At 48.6% G+C, this 25,225-nt stretch overlaps 1 protein-coding gene across 5 annotated transcripts; it reads right to left on the bottom strand.

Moving 5' to 3' along the window:
- Positions 1-4,863: 4,863 nt before the first annotated feature.
- On the bottom strand, positions 4,864-24,301 carry LOC144672912 (cdc42 effector protein 2-like). Of its 5 annotated transcripts, none has more exons than XM_078534919.1 (2): positions 24,280-24,301; positions 4,864-11,398 (listed from the first exon to the last, which is right to left on the bottom strand). In XM_078534919.1, exon 2 carries the CDS (start codon positions 11,049-11,051, stop codon positions 10,278-10,280), a length of 774 nt encoding a protein of 257 aa, XP_078391045.1. In that variant the 5' UTR covers positions 11,052-11,398; positions 24,280-24,301; the 3' UTR covers positions 4,864-10,277. The 5 variants fall into 5 exon arrangements, with proteins under 5 accessions (XP_078391045.1, XP_078391042.1, XP_078391043.1 ...); XM_078534916.1 differs by lacking the exon at positions 24,280-24,301 and adding an exon at positions 23,819-24,254; XM_078534917.1 differs by lacking the exon at positions 24,280-24,301 and adding an exon at positions 15,850-16,921.
- Between the last annotated feature and the right edge of the window lie 924 nt (positions 24,302-25,225).

Raw genomic sequence — 25,225 nt, 5'->3', positions numbered from 1 at the left:
ACCCAGCGACAGTGAAGGAACGGCCGATATATTTCCAAATCAGGATGGTGAGTGACTTGGAGGGGAACTTCAGGTAGTGGTGTTCCCATCTATCTGCTGCCCTTGTCCTTCTAGATGGTAGTGGTCATGGGTGTGGATTCAGTGGATAAAATCTCTCTCTCTTGTCAGAGGGTCAGTACTGACGGAGCGCAGCACTGTCGGAGGGTCAGTACTGAGGGAGTGCCGCACTGTCAAGAGGTCAGTACTGAGGGACTGCTGCACTGTCGGAAGTTCAGTACTGAGGGAGCGCCGCACTGTCAGAGGGTCAGTGCTGAGGGAATGCCGCATTGTCAAAGGGTTGGTACTGAAGGAGTGCTGCACTGTCAGAGGTGCCGTCTTTCAGGATGAGACATTAAACTGCCCCCTTGGGTGGGTGTAAAAGATCCCACGGCCGCTATTGGAAGAAGAGCAGGGGGGAGTTCTCCCCGGTGTCCTGGGGCCAATATTTATCCCTCACCCAACATCACTAAAAAAACATGATCTGGTTCATTATCACATTGCTGTTTGTGGTATCTTGTTGTGGAAAAGTTGGCTATTCCACTACTGGAGGTATCATAGATAGAATGTGAAGAATTATTCTCCTCCACCCAAACGCAGGATGCAGTAGATAAAGGTTGTAAACAGAATTGTTGCTGGATTTTACCTCTCTAGAGTGCAGAGAACGTCTGTTACCCTGCATATGGCAGCCTGGCTTCATCAACTAGCTCAGCACAGAGCAAGAATCCAACCTGAAATCTTTTGGGGCTCAGTCTCGCATCATTTACCCATTGACCAGCTACACAGGGTGTATAACACGTGACCTCTGACATGGTAATGGGGTCCCAGTCTGCACTGATTTAGCTGGAGAAAGGAATTGGAGTAGAAATGGAAAATGCTGGAAAAACTCAGCAGGTCTGGCCGCATCTGTGGAGAGAGAGACAGAGTTAACGTTTCGAGTCCGCATGACTCGAAGAATTGAATGAGCTGTTGACAGGGTGAGATGAAGAGAGAATTGGGGGAGGCTCGTGTGGTGCAGAAATACCAGCATGGGCCGAATGGTCCATTTCTGTGCTGCAAAATTCCATGTAATAGTCAGTTTATAAATGAAGGACTGGTAATACTGACCGACTTAAAATGTTAACATCGCCCCTTGGGAGGATTGATCTGTGACTGAACAAAAAGGCACTCCTCCTGACAAGCTCTCCACCCCCACACAACATCTGGAAACATCAGCAGAGAGGGTGGAAGGCTTTGAGGCTTTCATCCATTCATGGACATGTTCCAGTGACAGGACAAGTCATCTGTTTTCAACTTCCATCCTTCTGGCTTCCTTCCCTGTGCTGTCTGGTGAGGAGTGTGTCTGTGTGCAAGTCTCAGTTTGACTTGGATTCATTCTACAGTGTCTGGTGTAGACTCCTGCTTTCCTTCCTATCCTGGGGGTTTCTTCCCCGTCTCTCACGGCCTTGACAATGGCATATCCAGTGCAAATTCCCAGGAGATAGGAGCGGAAGAAGCCCATCCTGCCATCCAGTTAGCTCATGGCTAGTCAGTACATTAACTCTATTGACCTATCTTGGCTCCAGAACTCTTGAGCAACTGAAATCCATCTCAATCTCAAAAGTACAAGTGTTGACATGTTATTCATTGGGCATCACCAACCCTGATTGGTTGGATATATTGGTCTCGGAGGGGCTTTAGCAGAGAGTCCTCAGAATTATATCGGAACTGAAGGGGTTAAAATATAAGAAGAGGTTGCACAGTCTAGCCTTGTGTTCCATCCATTCCCCCCTTCCACTACCCAGTATGGGAAACTAAGGGCTGACCTAGTTGAGACATTTTAAGATGATTAAAAAGAGTTGATCAGGTAGATGGGGAGAAACTATTTAAACTCTTTATCTGGTTTACGTCCCTGTGACTCAGCTTGGATTTGTTTCACCATGTGAAAGGTTGGACATAAATCAGCCTGAAGCTGTTTCCTGAACAAGCAATGAGTGATGTGCAAATCATGCGAAAAAGGGAGGCAGAGGAGGGTTTCGCAAACGTTTTATTGTTTCTGACAAATGAATTAGTCACGTTTTCACTTCTGATCATTTCAAAAACTGAAAAGTTCCCATATTTTGAGAGAAAGGCAGGTGTGTCGAAGTGATCTCCATCTCATCTTCTGGGAGGGAATTTCCAGTCAGTTTCAAGCCCTTGAGCTGAAAGTTTAAATTTTCCCATTTGATTCCATGGCCTCCTCCTCCCTGTAACCCCCTCCCACCCTATACCCCCTCCCTAACACCCCCGCCCCATCTCAGTAACCTCCTCCAGCCCCTACAACCCTCCCTATCTCTGTAACCTCCTCCAGCCCCTACAACCCTCCCTATCTCTGTAACCTCCTCCAGCCCCTACAACCCTCCCTATCTCTGTAGCTTCCTACAGCCCCTACACCCCTCCCTATCTCTGTAACCTCCTCCAGTCCCTACAACCCTCCCTATCTCTGTAACCTCCTTCAGTCCCTACAACCCTCCCTATCTCTGTAACCTCCTCCAGCCCCTACAACCCTCCCTATCTCTGTAACTTCCTTCAGTCCCTACACCCCTCCCTATCTCTGTAACCTCCTCCAGCCCCTACAACCCTCCGAGATCTCTGCACTCCTCCAATTCCGGCCTCTTGACCATCCCCCGATTCCCATCGCTCCACCATTGGCGGCCGTGCCTTCAGCTGCCTGGGAGGCCCTAAGCTCTGGAATTCCCTCTCTAAACCTCTCTGCCGTCCTCTCTCACCTGCTTTAAGACGCTCCTTAAAACCCATTTCTTTGACTGAGTTTTTGGTCACCTGCCCTTAGCATCTCTTTATTCTGTTTTATAATTGCTCCTGCCTTGGGATAATTTACTACATTAACTGGTGCATTTAATTGGATGTTGTTGCACTCAGGAAAGAGTGGTTAAGCTGCTATCATTAGATGTGGTGCCCATGGATTAGGGAGAGTAGAATCAGGGTCCTCTCCCGATTGCGGTCCAGTCACTCCTTTGGAAAGTGTTCCCAACAGAGCTATCCCCTTTTCCCCCACGGGGAACTCACTGGCCAGGCTTACGTATGAAGCTTGATCACTTAGACAAGGTAATGGAGGTGGAGGCTGCCTGTTGACCTGTAAACCTAGGTGGGGAGTCACGAGAGGATGGGAGGGGCAGGAGATGAGACAAATGCACCCAAACAGTAGCTGAGGGGAGCCAGTGATTGGAGAATTGTCACATGATTCTTGGCCTGATGTTGAAATCACAGTGATGTTCTCCCATTGTGAGGTTAGCCCAGTCACCATACAATATTGTGTCACTTAAAGAATGGATAAGTGATGACAGCATACTCATTAAATGGTGACATCATCACACACCATCTGATGACATCACCACCCCCATCCAATAATCCTCACTCAACGACACCGCTCAATGGAGCCCGATTATGGCAGCACAACAACCTGCATTTAAATAGCACCTTTGAACGTCCCAAGGAGTTCCACAGAAGTATTATCAAACCCAATGATGTAGTCACAATACCACTTAACAGAGAATCTGTCAGCGCAATCTTACAGCAATGTGATAATGACCAGGTAATCTGGTGTGGTTTTATTGATTGAGAGATAAAAATTGGCCAGGACACAGGGGATAAACCACCCCCCCACCCCCCACCACCCTCCCTTTCCCGGACACACCACAGGATCCCTCGTGTCCACCTGAGAGGGCAAACAGTTTCATGTCTCCATTAGAAAACAATTGGCTGCAGTTTCCTCAACCCATCCGAGTGAAAAATGAATAGGTCGATGGGAAAAAAAGAAAGGGCTATTTGTATTGATCCTCCAGAAGTTATACTTTTTCTAAAAATAGATTTAACACAGCGTTTGTGTAAATTGCAAACTGATCTGTTTCAGTACGAATGAGCATTGAAGCAAACATTCTGCTTCTATAAACTTCAGCGTGTTTCCAGAACTCTGCCCATCATCTCTGTGCTGGCTCTTTGGAAAGGGTGATCCATTCAGTCCCCTCCCCTCCTGATCTCTCGCTTTTGTCTTTGCAAATGTTTCGCCAGCATTTAACCCATTTCCTTTTGAAAGTTATTAGCTGAAAATAACATTGACCCACTCATCATAGGGGGTGGGGGGTTGGCACGGAATTCTGTCGCCATTGCTTAGTTGACTGTACTTCCCCATTCCAACACTGCACACTGAAAACCCACTGAGTGAGGGGATTCAGTCCGGACACCCCCTGTGGCCCTGAGATGTCTGAGCAGGACAACAGGATGTTGCTCTCCAGCTCCCTTGCCTGACTCGAGTACATGATGAAGCAAGCACCTTTAAGGTTGACAGTTTCTCCTCTGGCAAAGAAGAATAATTGGCCTGAACCCGGGACCCTTGTGGGGGATGGGGCAGGGTGTCTGTGAAAAGAGATTTACTGCCCCTGTGAATCAGCACTCTGATGGGAGTGAAAAGTGCATTCTCTCTGGATGGTTCTGTTGATGTAATTTCATTGATGGGAACACTTTGGCTTTTAGTCACAAGACCCTTACACGAGCAGCTGTCTCCATGGAGATCCTGGCCAGCTTTTTCTAGGGTTGGGAAAAGAGCCAGCGCTGTTTTTGTGTGTGGTGAATTTTAGGGGGTTTTGTATACAAATGACTCATTGAATAAGCTGCAGGGGTCACACGGGTCAGCACAGTCTGGAACATTGGGTAAACACAGCGTCCTCCAAGATTCGCTGCTAACTCTGTCCTTTCACATGCTGGGGGAACTGGATTCTACATGTACAGTAAGTGCTGCTGGGGTCAGGCCATTCACTGTGTGGCAACAGCAAAGCCAACCCTCCCCCGAACCCCCACACAATACAGACCGATTGCAGAGGTGTTAGATCAAAAGAAAAAAAACAGGCTTTTATTTGAGCTTTTCACAACCTCAGGACATCCCAAAGACCTTTACAGTCAACGTGGTTTTGAAGTGTTGGTCAGTGTTGCTGTGTGGGGGAAACAGGGGCAGTCAATTGGTCCAGCAACTCCAGCCAGAATTTCCCTGCTCTTCTCTCAATATTGGGCAAGGGGTTCAGTCACATCCACCTCGGAGCTCAGACAGCGCCTCCACTTAACGTCGGCTGTCTGAAAGATGACACCTCTGACTGTGCAGCACTCCATCTGTACTGGGACCGGGAGGCCAAGATCGGGAACTCAAGCCCACGACCTTCTGGTCCGGGGGTGAGAGTGAGTGAGCGGAGAGAGAGAAAGAGAGAGAGCTACCCACTGTGACAGGGCTAAAAAAGCAAAATACTGCAGATGGTGCAATTCTTAAATCAAAACCTGTAAAAGTGCTACAAACACTCAGCGGGTCAGGTAGGACCTGCAGAGAGAGAGAGAAAGAGAGTTAATGTGGCAGGTCAATGACCTCTTGTTGGAAGTGGCTGATGTTCATGATGAAGAGATTTTAAGCAAGGACAGAGCTAGAGGAAAGGGGACAGGAAAGGGACAAAGGTCTGAGGTGGAAGACAGGAGTGATCAAAATGTTCAGATAAAGCATTCCCCGTTGATCTGAGGTTCCAGGATGGGGGAGATAACTCCACGCACACAATAAATAAGTGGGAAGACAGAGATACATGGGTAGGTAGATTTATAATGATTGAGAAACAGATCCATACAATAACTTACATTTATACAGCACCGCTAACATCCCAAGAAGCTCCCACGGGATTATTTGTCCCATAAGGAGATGATAGGAGCAGTGGCTAAAATCTCGGTCAAATCAGTGTTTTTTTTTTGAATAAGGGTTTTAAAGAGGAGAGGGTTTAGGAGAGGAATTCCAGAGTCTAGGAGCGAAATGGCTGAAGGTGGAGCGAAGGGAGGGAGGACCTGCAAGAGGCCGGAGTTGGAAGAGCTGAGAGGTCCCGGGAAGTCTGTGGGGCTGGAGGGGGGGTTACAGAGATAGACTGGAATAAGGCCATGGAGGGATTTGAACAGGAGGATGAGAATTTTAAATTGGGTCCTTTGGAGGACTGGCAGCCGATATAGATACAGCCGGTAAGACGCTCCTTAAAACTGCCTCTTTGACCGGGCTTTTAGTCCCCTGTCCTGATACGCCATGTGGCTTTTGTCCAACATTCACCTGATTTATGCTCCTGCGGGATGCCTTGGAATGTTTTCCTATGCCAACGGTGCTACATAAATGCAGGATGTTATTGTCTTAAGACAAGGATTCCGAGGACAAAGGGTGGATTGTAGTGTTTTTTTAGAGGCAGGAAAGTGTGGGAGCTGTGCAGCTGTACTGAAAACACAGCAAAGTCCTCAAAGCCTCAGCAGCTCTGCTACAAACAGCTTGGCTCAGGATAACCTTTAACCATCTGAACTTTTTAAAAAAAAAACTGATTAAAAATATGATATATACAAAAAAAGCTGAATGAAGTAAACAGCAGAGGGGATTCGGTTCCGGGAGTTTGGATCATCCCCTGACCTTTATAATGCCCTTGTTGGATTTTCCCAGGCTATTTTCACCTCTGTTTCCTCTGGTGTACATATGGAGCCGCACAAGTCTCTCCTGGAGCTCTGTTCAAGGGAACACTCAGGGCCCCCACAGAGAGTCCACATTACTCCAGCTTTTATATGGAATATTAATGGGATACAGGGCCCCACACTCACAATCTCTCGTCTCTCTGAAAGAAAAGAAAGGCTCACATTGATACGAGACCTTTCACTCCCTCAGGGTGCCCTGAAACCAACGAAACACATTTTCGGAGGGTTGCCGCTGATGTAATGAGGCCAAGTGGTCTCGAGGCACCCCAAAGTCTCCACACTTTAAATTAAATTAAACAGCTGGTCAGACCCTGACCATTCCAGATTGTTCCAGAATCCCTCCGGTAATACAAGGGTGACTATGCTTCAAAAGTACTTTGGGATGTCCTGAGGCTGTGACAGGCGCTATAAAAATGCAAGTTCTTTCTTTCCCCCCTTGTGCGTCCACCTCTGCCCATCTTCGAGACAGTTTCCATTCCAGTGCCGGAATTACAGATGTGACCACGAGCCGCACAATCCCAACTTTCACCCTGCTCCTCCCCTTTGTTGGGGTAACTATGAATGGGGGTGGACCCTTCAGTGCCTCGCGTGCGATCAAGTCTCTGGTGTGACCTTGGATGCAGAGTCCTGGCTTGCTATCTCGCCACATGAGGCATCACAGCCAAGATTCTGCCCCTGCCCGACAGGAGAGTCAGGGTGCAGGAGGGACAGTCTTCGATGGAGAGTTTGGAATTGGAGGGATGGGATTCGATGGAGAGTTAGGGAATTGGAGGGATGGGATTCGATAGAGAGTTAGGGGGTTAGAGGAATGGGATTCGATAGAGAGTTAGGGAATTGGAGGAATGGGATTCAATGGAGAGGGAATTGGAGGGATGGGATTCGATGGAGAGTTAGGGGGTTAGAGGAATGGGATTCGATAGAGAGTTAGGGGGTTAGAGGAATGGGATTCGATAGAGAGTTAGGGAATTGGAGGAATGGGATTCAATGGAGAGGGAATTGGAGGGATGGGATTCGATGGAGAGTTAGGGAATTGGAGGGATGGGATTCGATGGGGGAGTTAGGGAATTGGAGGGATGGGATTCGATGGGAGAGTTAGGGGATTGGAGGAATGGGATTCAATGGAGAGTTAGGGAATTGGAGGAATGGGATTCGATAGAGAGTTAGGGGGTTAGAGGAATGGGATTCGATAGAGAGTTAGGGAATTGGAGGAATGGGATTCAATGGAGAGGGAATTGGAGGGATGGGATTCGATGGAGAGTTAGGGAATTGGAGGGATGGGATTCGATGGGAGAGTTAGGGAATTGGAGGGATGGGATTCGATGGGAGAGTTAGGGGATTGGAGGAATGGGATTCAATGGAGAGTTAGGGAATTGGAGGGATGGGATTCGATGGGAGAGTTAGGGGGTTAGAGGAATGGGATTCAATGGAGAGTTAGGGAATTGGAGGGATGGGATTCGATGGGAGAGTTTGGAATCGGAGGAATGGGATTCAATGGAGAGTTAGGGAATTGGAGGGATGGGATTCGATGGGAGAGTTAGGGGGTTAGAGGAATGGGATTCAATGGAGAGTTAGGGAATTGGAGGGATGGGATTCGATGGGAGAGTTAGGGGGTTAGAGGAATGGGATTCAATGGAAAGTTAGGGGATTGGAGGGATGGGACTTGATGGGGAGTTAGGGTAAGTAGAAGGCAGTGAGATAGGTCCCAATGGAAATACATGGAGGGGAAGAAGAGAAGATATTTCAGCGGAGCACAGGCCGAATATAGATGTTAAAGTACAAACAAATTAGTAATTGGACTATCAATTAGTAGATAAAAGCCTGATAAATCAGTAGTCCTGGATCCAACCATCTTTCCCTGTTTCCCAAAGTGGCATTTAATTATAACCTGTCACATCCTCAGAGTATCCCAAAGTGTGAATGAGATAGTCGGTTACTTTTGAGCTACAATCATTGTTATGTAGGCAATCATGGAAGGCAGTTTGTGCACAGTAAGATCCCAGCAACAAGCTGAAGGAAAGGATAAATCTGTTTTCAGTTGAGGGAGGACACGTCTCCTGCTCCTCTTTGTACAGTGCTACGGGATCTTATTTCAAGCAGGCAAGGTCCTGTTTAACATCTCCGCTGAAAGTTGGTACCTCTGACAGCACAGCACTCCCTTGGCATTGCCCTAGGAGTGTCGGCCTGGATTATGAGCTCAAATACCAGGGCAGAGTTCAAGCCAAGGTCAGGGTGATACTGAGTTGAGCCAAGTTGACACTTAAGAGGTAATATCATGGGAAAGAGAAGATACCTTTCACTATTCGAAGTTAAAAGCACAACACAGCGTGGACAAAGCAACAGTTCTCCACAACCAAATCAATTTGTTTGTGAGATGAAACTGGTAGATGAAGAGTTGCAGAGATAACACAGCAGCATTTCAGGTGCAAGATTAAATGGTCACTGGCATAAAACATCTCCGATACTAACTGGGGTGAGAAACAAATGATTGCATTTTGTAAAAATGTTTCTGTTTAGTCGAAATCAGGCCCCTGGCGGGGCTCGAGAATAGCAGTACTACTTCATCCACGCAAATCCATCTTTGAGAAGTATTCTCATTTCAATGCAAAACTGACCCTAAGGAAGCTGGACTGAATCTGAATTTCCCCAGCACCTTTCAGAATCTCAGGACATCCCAAAGTGTGTCACAGCCTCTTGAAGTGTGATGCAAGAAATGCCGCAGCCAATTTTCACACAGCAAGCTCCCATGAATGGCCAGGTGGTCCATTTGAGTGATGTTGGTTGAGGGATAAATATTGACCCAGGACACTGGGGAGTACTCCCCCTTGCTCTTCTTCCAATGGTCTTTTAGCTCCATATAGCAGCTAGATTGTGGGGGATTGGCTTACAGACTGGCCCTTTTTCAGATCTAGGCTCCAAGGCAGCCGAGAGTGGCAGGGTCAGAGTGCTCCCTAGCTGGAGGAGGCCTGTGTGAAATGAGTTTGAAGGTCTCAGCCTTGTCTCTGGTGGTGGAGGGTGGGAAGTGAACGGGACCAGAGCACTGAAGTGCCCTTGTAGATGGACATTGATTGGGCTACAGAGATGGAAAAACCAAAGTGTCACACTGCTGCTATCGGGGCTGAACATATTGACAGCCCCTGTTCGTTACAAATGTTCGATAAGTCGTGAATGTCCTCAAACAGTCAGGCACAGGAAGTGTTCCAATCACTGCGTTTTGATCTCTCACTCCACCCCAATCCCCCTGCACCCCCTCACCAAAAAATAAAGCCCTCCCACCACCCCCCGAGCAAACTATCTCCAGGATGAACCATCCAAAGGATCTCGTAAATGTTCCACAGGTCGGAACTCCAGATACAGAGCCTCATACAAGGGGAGAAAGTGGATGGACGATTGGAGTCAGTAGTTTATGACACGGGATCGGGGGGCAGGGGGACGGGATGAGGGGGTGAAGCTCTCCTGGGTGATTAGTCACAAGCTCCGGCGTTGAGGCTGGTATTTGGTTCCCCTCCCTCAGAGAGTAGGGTCTTCGCACTCTGCAGACAGGCAGCTTCTTCAGCCCAGCTAGAATGCAAACATCTCCAGAAATGCAGACAGTTCGTGTTTGTTGTTATAATACTGTAATGGCTTTAGATTAGGACCACATGTCTCTTCCCCTCCCTGTCTGTCTCACACTGCTCGGCCAGGTCAGTGCTGGTCTCGCTGAGAGAACCCCCCCCACCCCCACAAACAAGTAGGGGCTCCTACTGAAAGGAAAGGATTTCACACCTAGGGCTGGACTCCAGGGAAGTCATGTTGGGCCGGATGTCCTGCTCTTTGTCCATGATCTGAAGCACATCGTCTAAGATAGATGGACCCAGGTCCAGGTGAAGGGACAGGAGGGAGACGGCGTTGGAAAGCAGGCTCCTCTCGGGATGTTCCTTCATGACAAAGTCTAGCTTTGAGTGGACGTGGTTGGTGGTTCTCTGATCATCTTGAGAAAGTTCGTTAGCCTCTGACTGTCCGCTGCTGAGGCCAGAGTCTGGAGGGGCCTGTACCTTGCCCATTTGCCCTGGCTCTTGGCTTCCCTTCGAGGCTGTCTCCTTGGCTGGGGGCTCTCCGTCCTTATCGTCCAAGTGCAGCCTGGGCGGTTTGGGGGGTGCCTCGGCCACAGGCTGGGTCGCAACTTGAGGGCCCGCTATCACCGGCAGAGAAATGGCGTTCTTCAAGAGGGGTGAAGATTGCTGCTGCTGCTGCTCACCGTACAGGCTGGCAGTCCTGGTGAACTCATAGGACATATACCGACTGGCCTTCCCCGACAACGTGCCTCCCTGCTTGCCCGGGAGGAGGTGGAACTTGCCCTTCAGGAAGGAAATGTCGCCAAAGATGTCGTCCTCTCCTCCGCTCCCGATGTGAATGGTGTGGCGGAAATCTCCGAGCGGTGAGCTGATCATGTCGGAAGACAAGATGTCGCGCAACTTTTCCTTCTTTCCTTTCCGGTTGGTCCGCTTCAGGTAGATGGGGGCCTTAGCTGACATCTTTGTTGTTGTCTTTCCCTCTCTCTCTCTCTCCCTGTAGCGATCTGGTGCTACCTTCAGTGAAGGTTACTTGTCTTCCCCTGATTCAGTCAAAGATGTCACTGCAGCCACGCTCACAGCTCTGAAGAACCTGAACAATACTCTTGTGATATGTCAGAGGTAATACGTCAGAGGGAGGGCAACAGGTGGGGGGTGAACTTCCCCAGGAACAGATCAAATCTTACAAAGAACTGCTGTTTCCACCCGTTCATAGATTCATGCTGGAGAGTTGCAGTTTCAATCCTTCACTACAGCAACAGAGAGGAATCCCCCTCGATGTCCACCTGGTCTATATCCTCACGCAAGATCTGCAGTCAAAACAGGCAAGAGAATAAATGATAAACAAACACACAACATGCTGGAAATATTCCTCAGCTCGGGCAGTATCTGTGGAGGGAGAAACAGTGTTAACGTTTCAGGTCAATGACCTTTCGTTAGACCTGCGAGAATATAAGAAATGAGAGAGGGTGATCTGATAACTGAGGAGGCTGGGAGGGGGTAAAAGGGAATGAGAGGGGACACCCTATCGTAGTTCAGGAGCGAGGGAATGTGGTTGAGAGCAAAATTGGTGGGAAATAGATCGGACATGATCGAGGGCCTGGCAGCCATGGGGGAAGGAATTCCCGGTTTAGGTAAAAGGAAGACATAAGGATCTAGGACTCAGGAGCAGGAGTAGGCCATCAGCTCTTTGAGTCTGCTCCGTCATGGCTGATCTGGCTGTATCTCAACTCCACCTTGCTATCTGTCCCACCCCACTCCCTTGCAAAGGGATACAGAGAAAGATGGAGATTGGAATAGGTTCCTTACAGGAAGCATGGTGGGAAAGAGTGGAGTCAAGAGCTAACTGCCTTTGACATTATAATAAAAACCAGGTGTCTGGGAGACAAGGCTTGAAGCTACACATTTGAAAGGGAAATGTAGGTCTTGGCTGTGATCTCAGTGGGTGGGGCTCTCTGTCTGTCTCTGACAGAGTCAGGAGGTTCTGGGTCTGAGCCACACTCCACAGACCTGAGCTCTAGAATGCAGGCTGATACACTCCATGCCAGCACTGGGGGAGGGCCACATAGTCAGAGGGTCAGTACTGAGGGAGTGCTGCACAGTCAGAGGATCAGTGCTGAGGGAGCGCCGCACTGTCGGAGGGTCAGTACTGAGGGAGTGCTGCACAGTCAGAGGGTCAGTGCTGAGGGAGCGCCGCACTGTCGGAGGGTCAGTACTGAGGGAGCGCCGCACTGTCAGAGGGTCAGTGCTGAGGGAGTGCTGCACTGTCGGAGGGTCAGTACTGAGGGAGCGCCGCACTGTCGGAGGGTCAGTACTGAGGGAGCGTCACACTGTCGGAGGGTCAGTACTGAGGGAGCGCCGCACTGTCGGAGGGTCAATGCTGAGGGAGCGCCGCACTGTCGGAGGGTCAGTACTGAGGGAGTGCTGCACAGTCAGAGGCTCAGTGCTGAGGGAGCGCCGCACTGTCGGAGGGTCAGTACTGAGGGAGCGCCGCACAGTCAGAGGGTCAGTGCTGAGGGAGTGCCGCACTGTCAGAGGGTCAGTACTGAGGGAGCGCCGCACTGTCAAAGGGTCAGTACTGAGGGAGCCTCACACTGTCGGAGGGTCAGTACTGAGGGAGCGTCACACTGTCGGAGGGTCAGTACTGAGGGAGTGCTGCACTGTCGGAGGGTCAGTACTGAGGGAGCGTCACACTGTTGGAGGGTCAGTACTGAGGGAGCGTCACACTGTCGGAGGGTCAGTACTGAGGGAGTGCCGCACTGTCGGAGGTGCCGTCTTTCAGAATGAGACATTAAACCGAGCCTCCGTCTGCCCTCTTGGGTTGGTATAAAAGATCCCACAGCCACTGTTGAAAGTAGAGCAGGGGGGAGTTCTTCCCGGTGTCCTGGGGCCAATATTTATCCCAAAACCAACATCACTAAAAAAAAAGATTATCTGGTTGCAACCAGATTTGGGGAGATGGTGGCATAGTGGTAATGTCACTGGACTAGTGACCCAGAGGCCCAGGCTAATGCTCTGGGGGACATGGGTTCCAATCCCACTAGGGCAGCCGGTGGAATTTAAATTCAATTAATAAATCTGGAATTGAAAACTAGTCTCAGTAACGGTGACCACGAAACTATCATCGATTGTCGTAAAAACCCATCTGGTTCACTAATTCCCTTTGGGGAAGGAAATCTGCCGTCCTTACCCGGTCTGGCCTACACGTGACTCCAGACCCACCGCAATGTGTCTGACTCTTAACTGCCCCTCTGAAATGGCCGAGCAAACCACTCAGCTCAAGGGCAATTAGGGGTGGGCAACAAAATGCTGGACTTGTCAGCAACGCCCACATCCCATGAAAGAATTTTTAAAAATTGCTGTTTGTGGGATCTTGCTGTGTACAAACCTGTTGCCACGTTTCCTACATTACGACTGACTGCACTTCGAAAGTACTTCATTAGCTGTGAAGCTGTTTGGCACATCCTGAGGTTGTGAAAAGCGCTGGTGAAATGGAAGTTCTTCCTCTTATTTAATCACAGTCCTGTCAACTGAGTGGAAAGGGTCAGGGACGGAGTCAGTGAGTTTTAAAGTCTCTCCAGGGTTTAGTTTGGAGACAGGGGATAGGATTGAAGCAGAACTACCCCATTGAATCAACTGCAGTTTGGTTTAAGCTCCCAGATACTTACTCAGCTTTAGGCTGTCACACGTGTGTATATGTGTATATATAGACATATACATACATCTCTGTATATAAAACATTTGTTTAAAATGAAGACATACAAGGCAACAGTGTCATGTTGAATCCAATCCAGCAGGTAGAACACTGCGCAGTGCACAGAACACTGATGTTTATTTGACTCAATAAAGTTTATAGCCAAGTTATGCAATGGCATGCATTCACTATGAGTCATGGCTCTCTGTGAGTAAAGACACACAGACTGTGGGCAAAGTTTCACTATAGAGGCATCCAAAAGGTGTCTCACACAAAGACCACAGGGGGATGAATCTGGCTGATGGAATCCTTGCTCAGTCACTTGCCGTTGCTGCATGTGACAGGGAACCTGTTACTGGCATTCCTCTTGCCTCGTCCCTCAGGAGCACAGTGAAAGGAGAGAACTCTGGCTGGTGAACAGAGCAGCCGTGAGCGGGCGCAATAGGCTGGAGGGGCTGAATGGCCTGCTCGTGTTCCTATGTTCCTGGCCTAGCAGGAACCCCACGAGGGAGTGAGCTGTTACTTGGTGAAGCACAGCTGGGGAACTGATGGGATGTGTCGCTAGTCCATTCACATTACAGGCCTGAAAAATTCCCCTGTGTCACAGAGAGAATTTATTAAAGAAATTACCTTGTCACTGGGTAAGATAGGATCTACCAACCAGTGCTGTCCAATCCCACACAATTAACAACAGATGTGAACCACACCCCTCTCACAGCTCAAGTACCAGCTCCCTGGGTTTAAGAACATCGGTACTTTAAAAAGATTCCGATTTCCACACTGACTTCACACATCAACTTCACATTCCCTGAATTACTCCAAAAGAGCAGTCACTGCTGTTGTAATGTGGAAGAAACATTAACCAGTAAGAGTCACAGTTCCACATTAACCCAGTGACAGACACAGATACACATTAAAACAGTGACAGTCACAGTTAAACCTTAACCCAGTGACAGTCACAGTTACAGATTAACCCAGTGACAGTCACAGTTACAGATTAACCCAGTGACAGTCACAGTTACAGATTAACCCAGTGACAGATACAGATACACGTTAAGTGACAGTCACAGTTACACATTAGCCCAGTGTCAGATAGTTACACATTAACACACTGACAGTCACAGTTCTAGGTTAACACAATGATAGTCACAGTTACACATTATTAGTTATACATTAGCCCAGTGACACTCACTATTAGTGACACAGACAGTTTGACATTGCCCTTGTGGCAGTCACAGTTACACATTAACCCATGACAGACACAGTTACTTATTGACCCAGTGACTGTCACAATTATACGTTATTAGTTATTTGTTAGTCCAGTGACAGTCACTGTGACACACACAGTTACACATTACCCTTGTGGCAGTCACAGTTACACATGAGCCCAGTGACAGACACAGATACGTGTTAACCCAGTTACAGACACAGTTATACATGAACCCAGTGACAGATAAGAGTTACTGATTAACCCAGTGACAGTCACAGTTACACATTATCAGTGATACGTTAGTCCAGTGACAGTAACTGTTAGTGACACACACAGTTACACATTACCATTGTGACAGTCACGGTTATACATTAACCTTGTGACAGACACAAATTAACCCGGTGATAGACAGGAATAACAAACACTTATTAATTTACAATTCACATCAAATGGAACCAGCAACTATTAAATCCTTTGCCTTTCGTTAGTAACATCTTGTACATACCAAACAATATCCCTGTTTACAATGGAATATTAAAACTTGAGCTTCTCATCTGTCCTGCAGTAATAAAATTGAACTCCACGGGTACACAGTTGGATTGTAGACTAGGCTCCAGGGACTGATCAGTATACTTAGAGTGCTTAGAGATGAATATGCAGTCGCCTGCTATTGATAAGCCAAACCAGGCAAACACATGACTCAACTAGGCAGCATTCCAAAGAATAAACTCCCTAAATTCTGCAAACAACACTGATTAGCTCCAACTGCAGTTAACGAGTGATTGTGGGAGTGGTGCATGATTCTCTGAGACGTAAAGCTGAGAGAGGCCAATGGCGATGAGATCAGTTTCCTGTACCTGCAGCCTGGGTGGTGCAGTCACTCACAACACTGGCTCCTCATCTCTGGGAACAGGGCTGAATCCGGAGCAGACTGATGGGATCAAACCCAATCTCTGTTGCTTGTAATATCCTTGATGAAACAAGTTAAAATCAATTTAAAATCAATGCCGGTGGAGACATTTAACCCGTGCTGTACTGTCCTGGGAGTGTTTGATGGGGACAGTGTAGAGGGAGCTTTACTCTGTATCTAATCCTGTGAGCTCCCTCAGTACTGACCCTCCGACAGTGCGGCGCTCCCTCAGTACTGACCCTCCGACAGTGCGGCGCTCCCTCAGTACTGACCCTCTGACAATGCGGCGCTCCCTCTGCACTGACCCTCCGACAGTGCGGCGCTCCCTCAGTACTGACCCTCCGACAGTGCGGCGCTCCTCAGTACTGACCCTCCGACAGTGCGGCGCTCCCTCAGTACTGACCCTCCGACAGTGCGGCGCTCCCTCAGTACTGACCCTCCAGCAGTGCAGCGCTCCCTCAGTACTGACCCTCTGACAATGCGGCGCTCCCTCAGCACTGACCCTCCGACAGTGCGGCGCTCCCTCAGTACTGACCCTCTGGCAGTGCGATGCTCCCTCAGTACTGACCCTCCGGCAGTGCGGCACTCCCTCAGTACTGACCCTCCGACAGTGCGGCGCTCCCTCAGCACTGACCCTCCGACAGTGTTGCACTCCCTCAGTACTGACCCTCCAGCAGAGCGGAGCTCCCTCAGCACTGACCCTCTGACAGTGTGGCGCTCCCTCAGTACTGACCCTCCGGCAGAGCGGATCTCCCTCAGCACTGACCCTCCAACAGTGCGGTGCTCCCTCAATATTGCACTGGGAGTATACACCTCGATTTTTGAGGTTCTAATCTCTGGAGTGGAACTTGAAGATCAGGCCCTTTTGACTCCGAGATGAGAGTGGGACCCACTGAATCACAGCTGACCCTGTTCCTTGCCCATGGCATGTTCTAGCAGTTGCGAAGCCCTGACTGCTGCCTCAGTTGTTGCAGCATGGAGCTGAGATTAATGCCAGCACTGCCCTGATCAGCAAGTCTCCTTCACTCAGCCTCTAATGAAAGGAAAGTCCAAAGGTTTGCCCGGTGATTTCTGATAAGCCAACATTCTCAGGAACAAAACATAACGTCATAAAGTGATAACACTCATCCCATGTACAGGATATCCAGATACTCAGGACTCACATCCTGTACAGTACATGCTGGCAATTCCACTCCAATTCTGGGCGGTGCTTCTGCAACTATCCCAATTATAAAATATATTTATTTCTAAATTAATGGTGGGGTAAAAATCCTCCGCTTGAAAATTTTCAAGAAGGAACTGCAATTTCAAATCTCTTTCATACAGCTTTAGGAAGCAGCAGAAGGCCATTCAGCCCCTCAAACCTGTTACACAGGAACTGAAGGAGGCCATTCAGCCGCTCAAACCTGTTACACAGGAACAGGAGGAGGCCATTCAGCCGCTCAAACCTGTTACACAGGAACTGAAGGAGGCCATTCAGCCCCTCAAACCTGTTACACAGGAACCAGACGAGGCCATTCAGCCCCTGGCTCCACCATTCAATTAAACCATGGTTTATATTTTCTCTCAACCCAACTCACCTCCTGTAGTCCTTGATACTCATACTCAACAAAAACTTAGCCCAGGAGGCCATTCAGCCCATCGAGCCAGTGCCAGCTCTTTGTGAAAGATCTATCCATTTAGTCCTCACTCCCCGCTCTCTCTCCCCCACAGTCCTGCAAATTTCTCCTTTTCGAGTATTTATCCAATTCCCCCTTTTGAAAGTTCCTATTGAATCTGCTTCCACCGTCCTTTCAGGCAGCGCCTTCCAGATCACAACAACTCGCTGTGTCAAAAAAACATTCTCCTCATCTCCCCCTCTGCTTCTTACACCTTTATGTAACAGAGCTCCATGACGAATAATGACCGCACATCTCCTGTAATCTGGCTCCAGGGAACGGTTGTGCCATTCAGCTCCTAACTTTCATGTTTCTTTATGGCCACTTCATCAGTCAGGTAACTGTAGCTGTAGAAACGAATGTTGCAACTGACTATAAACGTTTCAAAAAGGTTTCATCTTGGGATAAGTGTGTCACTGGCAGGGCCATGCTGTACCTGCCCATCCCCAACCAGCCCTTGAGAAGATGGTGGTGAGACAGCCTGAATACAACGCAATAGCTTCTGAGTTCATTTCAGTGGACAGTTAAGAGTCAGGTAAGGACAACAGATTTCCTTCCCTGAAGGACATTAGTGAACCAGATGGGTTTTACAACAATCGATGATAGTTTCATGGTCATCATCAGACTTTTAATTCCAGATTTTTATTGAATACAAATTCCACCATCTGCTGTGGTGGGATTCAAACCCCAGAGCATTACCCTGGATCTCTGGAATACTAGTCCAGCGACAATACCACTACACCATCACCTCCCCTTATACACCTACCCGAAAGAGCAGATGGGGCCCGGGTTTAATGTCTCATCCTGAAAGACAGCACTTCTGACAGTGCGGCGCTCCCACAGTACTGACCCTCCGACAGTGCGGCGCTCCCTCAGCACTGACCCTCCGACAGTGCGGCGCTCCCTCAGCACTGACCCTCCGACAGTGCGGCGCTCCCTCAGCACTGACCCTCCGACAGTGCGGCGCTCCCTCAGCACTGACCCTCCGACAGTGCGGCGCTCCCTCAGTACTGACCCTCCGACAGTGCAGCGCTCCCTCAGCACTGACCCTCCGACAGTGCGGCGCTCCCTCAGCACTGACCCTCCGACAGTGCGGCGCTCCCTCAGCACTGACCCTCCGACAGTGCGGCGCTCCCTCAGCACTGACCCTCCGACAGTGCGGCGCTCCCTCAGCACTGACCCTCCGACAGTGCGGCGCTCCCTCAGCACTAGCATCGGGGGTGCGTCAGCCTGGATTACGTGTGCTCAAGTCTCTGGAGGGGGTCTTGAAGCTACGATCTTCTGACTCAGAGGTGTGACGGGCATCACGCACTGAGACAGGGCTGATTTAATAAAAAAAATTTTTAAAAAACATTGTCGGACAGAAAAATAAATCCTAATGTTAACTGGTCTTGAATACTCCAGGCCAGGTTTTTAAAAAATCTCATTCCTGTAATTCTCATCATGATAAAGGGCATTCTTTGGAACAGGCAAAGTGGAGACAACTGGGCTGTGACTGTGAACAGTATACATCACTGAGAATGTGGAAGAGTGGGGAAAGAAAACAGTGTTGCAGTGAGCTCCTGCTTTGAACAGAGGCAACAAGTTCTGGAGAAAAGGGCTCAACGCAAGCACTTCAACCCTGCGTTCACCTGAAGCAGCGAAGGGTGGACAGGTTAAACTGAGAGCCCAAACTGCTACTGCTCCCAATAAACTCACACAGAATCTCCCCTCATCTTTTCATGACAGATCCCATCCCACAAGATCCCACAACCCTCCCAAGATTTCTCTCCCCTCCTGTCCTGAAGGAGCTGGTGCTTGCTGGGGGGGTAAACCCCACAGGCACAGGCTTCCCCTCCCACCCACTGCAGTCCCCACCTAACACAGACCATCTGGATATTGATCCTGCCGCTGTGTCCAGGAACTTTCCATGAGCAAATTCGCTGTGGCATTCCCCACTTTACAACAGGGACTGCATTTCGAGAAGTAATTTATTAGCTGTGAAGTGCTTTGGCAAATCCCAAGGTCCTCAAAGATGTTGGAGAAATTAAATCCTTTCTCTCCATATGGCATGGGTCTAACTGCTCCAGGGTTAACCCCGAGAGTGCCAGCATGGATAGATAAAGGCAAGGGGGCGGAATCAGTATCAGTTATGATTGCCCCCACAACCGAATAGCTTTCAGAAGCTCACTCAAGCCAGGCCCACACATGGATAACGGATGGTCTGTTAGACGTGTGTCTGTCAAACCCAAGCCCATTAAGTTAAGGATTTGGGGCTGGTGAGGAGGGGGAAATGGGACAGGTATGGCAGAATTTAGAGACATATTGCTCCTAGCTATCTGACATCTGAAATTCTCCACGTTATCCTGACTCTTTGTCACAGCGGCTTTGCTTTTTAGTTGTGCCTTATGTTTGCTGTTGTCTAGATTAAGGCTTATCTGATGTGTTGGGGCAAGTCAGTGGGAGACAATGAGAACATTGTTAACCACAGCATCATTACAGACACCCATCCTTTGGTTGTCATTGAGTAACAAAAGGCACACAGCATTGGGTAATGAGTTAGAGAGCAGGGAAACTAGAACTACTAAACTTTTAGGTGATGTTTAAGTGATGCTTTAGAAAATAGTCCATTTCTCTTAGGAAGCAAGGAGGATTGAAGGGGAAGTGAGGAGCACTGAGATACTGGGAAAGGGTGAGATAGGGCAGACAGCAACCATAAGTCTGATTTCAACACGGACAAAGGAGGAGGAACAGTGTATACATAGGAGGAGGCCACTCAGCCCCTTTGTGTCTATCCCTCCATTTAATATCATGGCTGATCTGTATCTTAAACCCCCCATCTACCCACCCACTTAGGTTCTGTAAGCCTTAATACCCCTGCCCAATAAAAGTAGGGTGTAGGGTGGGGCTTTTGGAGTTTAGGCAGCTCAATAAAATGTAGTTTGGCAGGCAGTGTGACACAGAGTGTTGCCAAGTCACCTCACTGGCAATGTCCCAGGTTCAAAATGAAAAATATTTCAGACAGGCACCTGACATTGAGAATAGTGGGTTATTATCATCAGCAATGAGCTGAGAAAGTCACACTGTGCTGTGGCAGCTATCAGTTGAGGGATAAGACCCAAAGGGGTAGTGGAAGTAGTAATGGCACTATCTGGACAATCAATGTGGAAATGAACCCTGTCTTTTTAGACAGCCCAAGAACAGACTTATTTCCATGTGTGCTGACTGCATGTGGGAGAGAGGGAGGGGAGGGAAAGGGAGAATGGACACAGCTGCCAGAACTTTCTTCTGGGAAAAGCCAAACAACGAGATGTTTCTCAAGTGGACTGAACAGTGCAACAGGATATGAGGGCATATACGTGTAACCCTCTGCATTCAAACAGTCGAGGAGGTCTATCACTAGCAGTCTGCACTAAGAGCTGTGGTCTACCTGGAGAACTCATCAGGCATGGGTTTAGGGGAGTGAAAAGCTGGTACTATCAGCACCAGTGAATCCCCAAGAAAACACTGGACTAATTCTGTCTTTCGATCAAAGCAAGGCTGTCAGCAGTCCAGTGATATCCCAAGACACTGTTGAGAACTCGAGAAAGGTTCCTCCAGTATACTAACTATACTAACAAATAACACCCTGCTAATACTCTAAGAACAGCTGCATTTATATAGCACCTTTAACATAGTAAAATGTCCCCAGGGAGTTTCACAGGAGCATAAATCAGGCACCGAGCTACATAAGGAGCTTGTCAAAGAGGTGGCTTTAAGGAGGGTCTTAAAAGAGCAGAGGTCTGAAGGAATTGCAGAGATTATGGCCGTGACACTTGAGGGCATGTCCACCAATGGTGGAACAATTTAAATCAGGGATGTGCAAGAAGCTAGAATTGAAGGAGTATAGAGATTTTGGAGGCTTTTAGGGGCTAGAGGCGATTACAGAGATGGAGAAGAGGTCATGGAGGAATCTGAAAACAAGGATGAGAATTTTAACTCTCCCATCAAATCCCACTCAAGCCAATGTGAATCAGGGGGAAAACTCACCCCTGACTGGAGTCATACCTGGCCCAGAGGAAGATGGTTTGGTTGTTAGAGATCACTGGTACATTGCTGCAGGAGTTCCTCAGGGTTCTGTCCGAGGCCCAGTCACTGTCAGCCACTTCATCAATGAACTTGCTTCCATTATAAGGTCAGAAGCTGTATTTTACATGGGTTTACACTTCTGCTCCTATTATGCAGCTTTTAATGACTTTCAGAGCCCCAATACTCCTACAACCTCCTGTATACTGTTAAGGTAATCAGCATCACCGGCAGGCCCTCGAAGTGAGGAGAACACTACTACTGTGCAGTACAGCCGGTGGTAAGAGTTTGTGTGTGGAGTCTTTTAACATGGCTGTTACACTGCAGCTACCACACAATTCTGGCTGACCAGGAGACTCTCCCGCTCTTACCGCCTGTCATAGGCATATTTACAAATTGATAATCAACCCATTTGGCCACGTTACGAATGCACCTTTCATGATCATCAAGTTGTGGGGTGGGACTCAAAGCCGGAGTTTGTGGCTCAGGGGCAGGGTCACTCCTCACTGCGCCAGAAGAACTCCTGTTCCAGTAATACAGACCAAACAGTTCCACACTACTACAATCTGTAAAACTGTGTCTAGCTCACCTTCCATCCCATCACTAACAACTGCTATGTTAAAGCCTCCAGTTCACTCCCAAGAATATATCTGCAACTAAGTGGTTAATATGAAGGTTGCCTGATTGGAGGTTTTGATGTGACTCTTCAAACAAACTTCTGTCCTCTTCCCAATCATTCCTCCCCCAGTCAGCCCTGTAGATAGTGTGCCTTTTATCTTCTGGAGCCCAGCCAAGGTAAGTAGTATTTTCTTAAGTGAAACATCTCTGTGTGTTTCACTATTGCAGTTACAGCTTCCTGCTCCCACACTATATAGCACCTCCTCACTTTTCTGTCCATCCTCCTGTTTATATCCACTGTCCTCCTGAGCTGTGCTCAGCCTGAGACTGAGGGGCAAGTGCAAGTAGGATGGGGAGTTGCTGGACAAGTTGAGAGTTTCCCTCTTGGCAGTGACAGGATACTGCGAGCACTGTGCAGCACTATATAAAGTTAAACTTCGTGCCCCCCTCCATGATTGAGCCCTCGAGGGACATCACTGAAGACTGTACTCCAATTAGTTCTCATGTGCACAGTCTTCACTCCTCAAAGCCACGTGGCTGAGATAAGGAACTCTGCGGACTGAACAGTATTAGATCTGCTTTTATCTACATGATTTTGGTAGAAAGTATTGCTGCCCTAATGAAGGGTGTCACAATTCAGTTTCATTATGTGTTGTTCTGTCTTAACTTCAATTTCCCTCCTGCACTGCACGATTCCAAGAAAGTACATCCTGAGCAATGAATGATACTGTTTGAGGAGCCGTCACTTTTGCTTTGTAGGTAAATTCCTCAGCTTGTCTGAACACAGCAAGATCCCATAGGATTCAAAGAACTGAATTACCAGTTTTGGTGGAGTTGTAAAATCTCACTCGCTGTTTCTGACCATGTTCAGTGAAGGGTTTGCAGATCACTCTCTGAGGAAAATCTCAGCTCTGTTTACTCCAGAGATTTGCAACCTTATGGTGCACTGATCCCAGTATCCTAACCATGGCAATGTGAATGCCACCAAGTTACTGGACAGGGGATGGGACCAATGTTGTTTGGTTCACTGGTGTTGATAATTCCTCGAGCATCTCTGTAATTCTCCCAGTCTTTACTCAATGGGAGGGGGGGAGGGGGACTACGATTTTTTCAGTCCCTCTGGGTTAGAAGCAGTTGGGGGCGAAGGTGCAAAAACATCAGTCGCTATCTGGTGACCTCTTATGGTGTGGGTGTTGGGGGCAGACAGGACCAGATTATGAATTCTTCCGTGGTCAGACTGCTACTGGCAGTCAGGTGAAGAATGGGAGCTCAGGGAATGGAGTGTGGCATCATCTGTGGAGCTGTGTCCCCAACGAGAGGGACTTAACTGAAAGACAGCGCCATAGCCAGTGCAGCACTCCCTCAGTGCTGCACCGAAGTCTCAGCTTGAACTATGTGCTCAAGTCTCAGGAGCAGGAGTTGAAACCACAACCTTCTGAATGGTGGAGCAGGCTTGGAGGCGGGGGGAGGGGGTTTCATGTGGCCTGCTCCTGCTCCTATTTCTTATATTTATATTTATGTTCAGAAGGAGAGAGAGGGTTACTACATGAGCCACAGCAAGTCACCCACTGGAACAAAATAAAGTTCTGTACTTACGGTTACTGTGTAGTGAGAACATGTTTGCTTCTTTATAATAAAGACAATCAGTTAGGGAATTTCTACAATTCCGAAACTTTCCCCACTCCTACAGCTTTTAAGGGGAACTGGCTGACGGTCTCAATTCTCTCACTCTCCCGGGTTTTTTTTTTAAGAAGATTCCTCAGTGGCTCCAGAATATTTCTTCTTCCTTTCCAGGCTGGTCAGGCTGCGGTTTTTGGCGCGTTGAGATTCGGGGTGATCTGAAGTTCGAAAGCACTCGTCAGGTCAGTGTCTCTGGTCTCACTTCACTGGGGAAGGTTCCCAGCACAGCCTGGGCTTCCTCACAAACTGCGAGCCTCTGATAAGCTAAATCTCCCCCTGTTCCCAATTAAGGCAGCAGGTTTCAAACTCCTATTGCAGGTCAAGCAACTCTTCCCTCTCCCTCAGACACACACCCACACACACACAGACACACACACCAACAGCCGCTGACTGTTCTGCTGTCCCAGGCAAGAATTGTTTCTTTCTCTTCTTCTGTCCAACAGTTTGTCTGAGCTAAGGAGCAGGATCTTCTCCACTAATCTCTTCTGACAAGGGACTTGGCACAGATCCACTATCAGCTCCTTGAGAATGGGACTCGAGGGCTGATGCATTCAGCCGTATTGTTTCAAACACAGCACGTTGTCAATGTTCTTAACTCATTCACAACCCTGACACAGAAACAGCAGCTCACCCACCCCTCCCCCCCACCCACTCCTCCTGGAGTGCAGGGCAGCATGTAATCTCCATTATGTCAGCCCCAACCTGGGGAGCAGCATAAGTTTGTGACAGCAGCCCTTTTGTCTTGTCTCGCTGTGCTGCCTCAAGGGAGGAGGTGGCAGATGGTCTAACGGTTACCCACCCAACCTTCTGAATGAACCCTCGGATTGCCGCACTTGTCATTCAGCTGCTGGTGAGGGCCTCCCTCCCGCCCCCACGATACTCCTTTTGCCTTTCAAAAAGCAACGACAGCACAGAAACCAGCGCTCAACCCCTGACTTCATCTTTCTTTCCACCTTAAGTCAATGCATTGCTCCACCTATTCCCCACCAGACACCCTCCTTCCCAGAAGCTGCCAGGAGTCATCTCCAGCACTGACAGCTCGAGGGCGACATGGCAGAGAGTCAATACACGCACAGAAAGGCACGTCCAATTTCAAACAAACCACAGGCGTTTCACACGTCAACTCCCTTTCAATCGTGTGAAGCAGCCTCATTGGGTGATGCAGAACATGGCCCAAGAGCTGAGGGTGCCCTGCAGCCGCTCCCTCTCCTCCAATACTTGCTGCTGAGGGTCCACCCATATGAGTTCTGTGACCGGGCATGTCCACGATCAAGTCCCCGTTTTACATCAAAAAGTGAAAGCAAAATAAAATAAGAGAGGAGG

The sequence above is a fragment of the Cetorhinus maximus genome, unplaced genomic scaffold (assembly GCF_964194155.1).
Source record: "Cetorhinus maximus unplaced genomic scaffold, sCetMax3.hap1.1 HAP1_SCAFFOLD_140, whole genome shotgun sequence".
NCBI lineage: Eukaryota > Metazoa > Chordata > Chondrichthyes > Lamniformes > Cetorhinidae > Cetorhinus > Cetorhinus maximus.
This window is presented reverse-complemented; position numbering and strand designations above follow the sequence as displayed.